Source organism: Mustela lutreola, chromosome X, assembly GCF_030435805.1.
Source record: "Mustela lutreola isolate mMusLut2 chromosome X, mMusLut2.pri, whole genome shotgun sequence".
Lineage (NCBI taxonomy): Eukaryota > Metazoa > Chordata > Mammalia > Carnivora > Mustelidae > Mustela > Mustela lutreola.
Window position 1 is genome coordinate 94,296,175 of NC_081308.1, and position 7,975 is coordinate 94,304,149.

The 7,975-nt window shown below is 48.5% G+C and overlaps 1 protein-coding gene across 2 annotated transcripts; it reads left to right on the forward strand.

Moving 5' to 3' along the window:
- Positions 1-311: 311 nt before the first annotated feature.
- LOC131821490 (uncharacterized) lies at positions 312-3,830 on the forward strand. Of its 2 annotated transcripts, none has more exons than XM_059157633.1 (4): positions 312-644; positions 725-785; positions 916-1,123; positions 1,253-3,830. In XM_059157633.1, the coding sequence occupies exon 4, from the start codon at positions 1,312-1,314 to the stop codon at positions 2,740-2,742; it is 1,431 nt and encodes a 476-aa protein (XP_059013616.1). In that variant the 5' UTR covers positions 312-644; positions 725-785; positions 916-1,123; positions 1,253-1,311; the 3' UTR covers positions 2,743-3,830. The 2 variants fall into 2 exon arrangements, with proteins under 2 accessions (XP_059013616.1, XP_059013617.1); XM_059157634.1 differs by having other exon boundaries at positions 936-1,123.
- The last annotated feature ends 4,145 nt before the right edge of the window (positions 3,831-7,975 follow it).

The window sequence follows — 7,975 nt, forward strand, 5'->3', positions numbered from 1 at the left end:
ACAAGTTTTCCATTTCTAACCCTAGTAGGTCAATGCCAGTCCTTGCGTTGCTCTTTTGTGTGGTTATACTTTCTTATCAAAGGAAAGCACAAAAACCTCATTGAGCTCTCTGTGTCAGTCTTAACTAGAGAAAGGGAGTTTGAGCCTTCCTTCATTTATTCTTTTTTTCTCCTTTTTTGATCAAAAAGTCAACAAAAAATGTTAGCTCAGAGAGAAAGGATATTATGTAAATAATTAGCCCATTCCAAGATTATGTCGCACATATATATAGTACAATAGAGAGCTGAGAAGGGGACCAGAATCTGCGGCAGGATTGGAGAGTTTACAACTTGGAGAAGTAGGAATTCTCTCCGTAGTTCGGCTTCTCTAGAATGCTTGCCAAATGGGTTGGACGGGCTAATGGAATGATGCCCTCAGCCCAGATCTGGACTCTCAACTGAGGAAGAATCAGAAATTGGTGAAAGAAGGTCTAAATGCTAATGCCATATTGAACAGAACAGAATCTCTTCATCGATTGATAGAGGTTGTGTTCCCAAGTTAGGTAGACTCTCTGGGTCACTGGCACAGCAACCAGCTCCTCCGCGTGGCACCAAAAAGACAGACCTTGTGGAGAAACCTCAATAAAGCATTTCTAGGATATTCCGGTAAGAGGCTGCTCAGACCAGTGACCCGGGAAGCCTGGCCAGGCTGACTTTGATGATGCTTTCTTTCTCTGCTTTTATAGGATCAACTATAGCCTTTTCACCTACGGTTCAGTCTCCTGAGGCTGTCCGAAGCACTAAAAGGTAACAACAATACTGAATTCCATACCTGACCCGTTAACCGATGTCTCTATATCCCTTAGGTGCAAATGGGGATATTTATCCAAATCTCTTTGTGTTGTTGGTGGTGTTGTCATTGTTGTTGTCTTGCCAGAGTTGTCCTCTGCTCCATAGAAGACAGTGCTGATCCAGAAGGCTGCTGAAGACCGATAATTGGGTCATCCTTCGGTATTTTGAGGACATCCCAAGTCGCCATACGAGAAGCCATACATCAGTGAGCCAGCCGCTAATGAGAACAGGCGTCTGACATCCCTGCTTTGTCCACGGCCTCCTAGACCTGCATTGTCCCTAAATTGTTTCAGGTATCCTTGGGTTCTCAGTTTCAGCCCCCAGCCCTGATGCCCGATACCCTCCTTCAAGAAAAGACTTTTGGCTAGCTTTGACTAACCTTATATGTGCCTTGTGGATTACTTCTGTTCTCTCTGCTCCAGGTAAACACACTACCTGCTCCAAAAACAAAAGCAAGGAAAATTTGGAGGGGGGAAAAAACATGGAAAAGGACACTTTAACTCATGTGGAGGCTCCAGTGACCCAGGCAAGCGACACGGACCCGGGCACAGCAGCAGGACCGGCAACAGCCCCACCTGATGTTCAAACTCCACTTGAGGGTGCGAGTAGTGAGGTGAATGTGGGGCAGGAAAGCCCGGGGCCAGGAGAGAATGAGGAGATGGAAAATATGTCTGTTCTTATTTCAAATCTGAGTGCCAAGGCCGATGGCCAATGCCCAGAGGCGAGTCCGGTTGATGCTACAGTGCAGGGGCCTAACACCTTGGGAAATGCAGGGAGGAAAGGCAGCCGGAAAGGGAGGAATAGAAAGCAAACTAAGATTGTGTATCTCCCCTGGCCTCTGACACTCCAGACTCGGGCGTCTTCTGCAGCCCCGGTTCTGCGCCGGCCTCATGTCCTGGGGGCTTTGGCATCTGCTGTTCCCAGAGGCAGCGAGGTAGGTGAAGGCAGGGGGCAAGGGGAGCATGAGGGGAGTGAGAACACATCGACTCTCGCTGAGCCTCAGGAGGAACTTGCTGATGCCAAATGGTCAGCAGCAAGTGCAGTCCAGCCCTCTCTTGTGGCACCTCTGGCGGCAGACGAGGGGTTAAACCCAAGGCAGAAAAAGAGCCGGAAAGGGAGAAATAAAAAGAACAAGAAGATCATGGCTAGCCCTTGGCCTCTGACAGTACACGCTTGGGCATCGTACACAAACTTAGCTCAGGCACATTCAGCTTTGGCAAGGGATGAATCACTCGCTGAAGAGGGAGTTGATGGGGGTCATCCAAGCCAGGGTCCGGAAGGTGAGGCAGGTAAAGTGTCAGCTAAGACTCCTTACCAGAGTACACTGGAAGAGGCCCCAGACTCAGCTCAGGATCTGGAGCAGGGCTCATGGGAGAAGAGGGAGTCCCTCTCTGCCGACAGCATGGGAAATAGAAGGACGGGCAGACGTGCGGACAGCAAGAGAAAGGAGAAGGGTGTCTTGGCTTGTCCTTGGCCTCTGACAGTACAAGCCTGGGCCTCGTTCAGAGCAGCAGATGAGGTTCAGACTCATCTCCAGGGCCAGTATTCTGCTGCAAGTAGGCGGGTGGATGTGGGGCAGAAAAAGCAGATTCAGCCGGAGACTGGTGAGGAGGAAGTAAAGTCCACTCTTCGCGTGAGCAAGGCAGAGCAAGCTCTGGAACCCAGGCAGGGTCGGAGAAGCACTGAGAGATGCCAGGGGGATCAGAACTTCTGGGAATGCACAGTGAGGAATTTTGCTAGGCAAGCCGACCGTTGCTATTGTGGGGAGCGCTGCTCAAAGGAGCAGAGGGAGGCTTTGACCTTGACCAAAGCCCACACCCACATCAGTACTTCAGTGATGGGGATGCCGGGACCAGAGAGGGAGAGGGCTGAAACTCAGACAGTCTGGATGAGCAAATGGGGAGGTTTTTGAGACGCAGAGGAGAAAAGAAAGGGACCTAAGGGACCTAAAGATCACTTTGGGTCCTGGAAGGACCACCGTCTACATCTGTTGGGAGAAAGCTGTTTAAAATGCTATATCAAGGCTCACTACCCAGCTGGTAATTTTTTCCATGGCATGGTAATATCGCAATTATTCTCTGGATGGGCAATTTCTCTCTGAAATAAGTTTTAGGTTGCTAGAGAACCGGCATAACTTCAGGGAAGCAGAAATGTTTTTTCTCTATCTTCTTTCCCGCAACATTCTCAACATTGCTGGGAGAGGTGTTTCCTATGGCTGATAAGCGGTGTTAGAGTTTAGAGGGTAAGCCAATAACAGAATGTGTTTTGGATCCCGAGGATACTTCTCTTGCATAGAAGGTAGTATTGAATATTGCATATTAGATTGTAAACTGACTTGATGATTGCATTTAGTTCTAAGACCGGCCATTTTACCATTGGTAAGAGCACAGGCTAAGAGGGCAGATCCCAAGGCCTGGGATCGAAGCCTGGCTTTGCCACTGGTTACCCGTGTTCCTCTCAGCAAGTCACTCTTTCCTTCTGAGCCCCAGTCTATCCCTTGGGATAATAATAGCAGGGGCTTTGTAGATTGAATGATTAAATGATTTAGGACATGCGAAGCACTTAGACTAGTACATGGCCTATGATAAGCCCTCAGACACTAATCACCTAGGATTGATTTAACTTTCAGTACTAAATGTCATGCAACGGTCTGGCACTGTGGTATTATGCATTTTGAAAGTTATACTAATGTCAGTGCGTGTGGGAGGCAGAAGACGATGCCTCTATTTGCAATGAGGGTAACAGAGCCTTAAAGCCATGGGGCAAAACGCTCCTTAAGAGGGAAAAGCAGACAAGAAAACGGCAGCTACCATTCTGAGGTGTGCGATGGCAACCGCGGCAGGACAGTGTGCAACAAGACAGGCCAGCTGAGAACACGCTCCTGCTTTAATCGCCGTCACCGCGGGATGGTGGGAGCCTGCACGGGCGATGCTTTCTGGCCTCCTAATTCTTTTCTGTAACATCCAACTGCCTACATCACCATGTCGTCAGCAAATAATCAAAACTCACGAAGGAGGGCCACAAGGACAGGGAGGTTTCTCCTCCTTGGACTGGTGGGAGGAGTCAGCCGACAACATGGGGGCTGCTTCGGGGACTCCCAGGCCCACAGCTGCTGGAAGAGAGCTCCAGGCACCTTGCACAGGGGCTGAGCAAGACACAGACAGCTCTGCCCACCGGCCACCTGGAAGGGGGGAGGGATTCCATTTTTCACCAGCAACCTGTGGGAGCAGAGGAGGGAGCTGACTCTGCTGCTGTCACCCACCCTCGCCTGATGTGGCCGCGACTGTGCTGCTCTGGCCTGATCCCCTCGCTACCACCTGCCACGTTGGTTGCGAGCTCACCTGGGAGCTTGGCTGGACAATGCAGCTGGGCATAGGCTGAGAGTCGAGAGTAGACTTTTGCATTGGCCTTTCTCCAAGGCTGGCTTTGGGGTCCATTTAGTCAAAATGATGTCCTGATGCATTCCCTGTTGAAGGGGTAGCTACTCATCAGAGGGCTCAGAGGGGGGCCGCGTGTCCCTTTTATGTGTCCTGGATGCTTGAGCAGGCTCTTGGGGAATTTCTGAGCTGCATCATCGTGAAGGGGCAGGAAGGACTTTTCTGATGTCCACTCATCTTCCTGCCCCGAGGGGTCCAGCTACCTTTTGACCTCGCTACCTTTGTGCCCTTGTTGGCTACATGCCTCACTATGAAATCCAGGGCCTTAACCAGAAGAGGGAGTGTGTATATGCAGGAGCTGGGGCCACAGAGCCTCAAGACCCCTCACTCAGACCTCCTGAAAGGGCTCTCTGCTATGAGTCAAGGTTAGAATATGGGGAATGAAAGAACTCCAGTCAAGTGGGGCTATGGAAGAACAGAACAAAGGCATCCCTGATTTCATTTTTGCAGGTGAGTCCTCTCCTCTATTTTTCCCACATTAGCAGCGAATTTGGGGCAGGAGAGCTACGCAGAGCAAGGGGATGAGCAGGGGAAAGAAAATAAGGAGAAGCTGGTTGCCCAGTTCTTGGGCTGGTCCAAGTTTGAAGCCAAAAGGGAGGGTCGAGGGGATTTGAGTTCCCTTCATTTTCCAGCTCAGCTCAGCAGGCTAAGAGTCAAAATGGACTTGAGGTAGAAGGGCCTGTAACTATAAATAAAGATTGCATTTGCCTGACATATTTCCTGTGTCATGTTAATTTGGGGGGATACTTCAAGGGCAACAGCAGACAGCCAAGAAGAGTCTTGCTGTTGTGTTGGGGAAAAGCTCAACTGGTCCTGTGGCTGTCCTTAAAAAAGGGAACAGCCAGGAGGAACAAGGGTGGCCTGAGCAGTCCCTGGGGAACTGGTCTACCTTTACAAAGATTCTGTGACAGCATCGCTCACCATGGGGATAAGCCTTTTAAAATGAGGTCTCTGGGTGCAACATCTTATTTCTGCCTGTTTCAAAATAAAATCCTTCTGCCTACTTTTCTTCCCTAAGAAGACTTCCCATTTCCAGCCCTGTCTCTCATGTGCCCTAACAGGAACTCTGCCCAGGGATGCATGTTTTTTTTGCACCTGAACCAAAGCTTCATACTCTGTTGCTTCAGGGGCTCAGGGAAGTTTGGTAGTAGGAAGTATTCCTGTGGGAAATACATTGTTCTAGAACTCAGGCAGCCACTTGGGGGTCACTTCCTGTATATGTGAAGTGGGCTGGGTGCCCAAGGGACTATCGTTTCATTTCACGGCTAGGTAAAGAAATTGCTGGACATCGTTCATTTCCTGTAAAATAAACGGGCTCCCTGGGGTGGGGGATAGGGGAGCCCCATGAAACACAATGGCTCTTTTGTGGCATTTGCTTTAACTGACAATCCTGAAGTATCCAGAGTTTATATAGTCCTTAGCTCCCAAGAAGTTCTCAGTATTCCTTGATATCAAAACATGCTGTCCTGGGGCACCTGGTTGGCTCAGTGGGTAGAGCCTGCGACTCCCTGTCTCAAGGTCATGAGTTTGAGCCCCATGGGGGGGGGTATAGAAATTACTTAAATAAAATAAAATAAAGGGGCACCTGGGTGGCTCAGTTAGTTAAGCTTCTCCCTTCAGCTCAAGTCATGATCCTAGGGCCCTGGGATGGAGCTCCACATCAGGCTCCCTGCTTGGTGGGGAGTCTCCTTCTCTCTCTACCTCTTCCCCCCTCCCCCCGCTTGTGCGCTCTCTCTCTCTCTCTCAAGTAAATAAATAAAACCCTTAAGAATAAAATAAAATCTTCTTTTTAAAAAACCCATGCTGTCCTTAGTATATGAACATGACATCAGTGATCCATTAGCAGTAAGATGGCCTTTGGAGTGGTTTGCCACTAGGGATGAGGCTACACCCAATCTCTAAGTCTCATTCCTTGTGACCAAGGGCAGCTATTTTCCATCCAGGACTGGGCCTCGGAAGGGAGCAAAGCTAATTGAACCACAAAGTCCCGTCCCCAGTCCCCAAGCCCTAACCACCTCAGCTCACCAACCGCAAGTGCTTCTGTCTCTCAGGACTGTTAAGTTTTTCGATTCCTCCCATGACCCCACGAACCTGGGCTCTGGAGTCTATCTGAACTCAAATCCTGGCTCTTCTTTCTAACTTGGGTAAATTACTTAACCTTTCCATGCCTCGATTTCTTCATCTGTAAAATGAAACCAACAATAGTGCTTATCTCTTAAGATTGTTGTAAGGGATTTTTAAAAATATTTCACTTATTTATTTGAGAGAGAGAGAAAGCAAGTGAGTGCAAGTGAGGTGGGGGGGGGGAGAAGCAGACTCTCCACTGAGCAGAGAGCCCAATGACGTGGGGCTCGATGCCAGGACACCAAGATCATGACCTGAGCCAAAGGCAGACGTTCAACTGACTAAGCCACGCAGGTGCTCCCAGGCCTGTTGTGAGGATTAAAAGAGAAAATATGTGTCAAGAGTCTGGAATAATGCCTGACATGTATTTAAGTACTTATGTTGGCTACTACTATTATTCATTCTTCTCCAATGATGAAAGCAGGAGGGTATACATTTTGCCCTGTGGACTTTATTTGCTCTACACCCACCCCAGTGCCAAGCTCGTCTCCATCTTCATTTGGTTGTCAAACTAGATTCCTTGACAATCATACAATGCCCAGCCCCAGCCCTCACCCCCTGCCTATCCTGATAATAATACTCAAGTGCTTTTGGCAGATGCAGGCTTAATGCCCAGAGTGTGTTTTTAACCCAAAGATAAAAAAAGCCACAGTAAAAGGTCTGGGAGGTATCTTAGAAGACATTCCTGGTTAAAAAAATGAGAAAGAGGCACATCTATAAATTACCCCCCCAAATGCTGGATACTGTAAGAATATCTATACGTTTGTTTATCTACCTATGTACCTATTCCTCATTTCAGCAGGGTGCTGGGCCCTCAAAGAGTTTCCCATCTAGGAAAAATTTTCAAACATTTTTTTTTCTTTTTAAATACAACAACGGCGGTGCCTGGGTGGCTCAGTGTGTTAAGCATCTGCCTTAGGCTCAGATCATGATCTCAGGGTCTTTGGATAGAGCCCCGCATCAGGCTCCCTGCTCGGCTTCCTTCTCTCTCTCTCTCTGCCTGCCTCTCTACCTACTTGTAATCTCTCTCTGTCAAATAAATAAATAAAATCTTTGAAAAAATGCAACAACAGGACAAAATATTGCAGGACCCCATGCATATGAGGCACCCAGAGTAGTCAAATATATAGAGACAGAAAGTAATGAGTTGCCTGAATGGCTCAGTCACTCAAGCGGCTGCCTTCGGCTCACGTCATGATCCAGGGGTGCTGGGATCGAGCCCCACAACGGTCCCCCTGCTTCGTGAGGAGCTTGCTTCTCTCTTTCCCTCTGCTGCTGCTCCCCATGCTTGCGCTTTCCCTCTCTGTGTCCAATAAAAACAAACAAAAAAAAACAAAAGAGAAAGTAAAATACTGACAGCCAGGCACTGGGAATGTAAGTATGGAGAGATTGTGTTTAACAGATACAGAATTTCTTTTTTTTTTTTTTTTAAATTTTCTAAAATTTACATATTTGACAGGGAGAGATAGAAAGAGAGGGAAGACGAGCAAGGGAAGAGGGAGAGAGACAGGAAGACTCCCTGCTGAACAGGGAACCCAATGTGGGACTCCATCCCAGGACCCTGGGATCATGATTGGAGCCAAA

What these genes read in the sequence shown, in the direction of transcription:
- LOC131821490 (XM_059157633.1), top strand. Translation starts at nt 1,312, where the DNA reads ATGGAAAAGGACACTTTAACTCATGTGGAGGCTCCAGTGACCCAGGCA.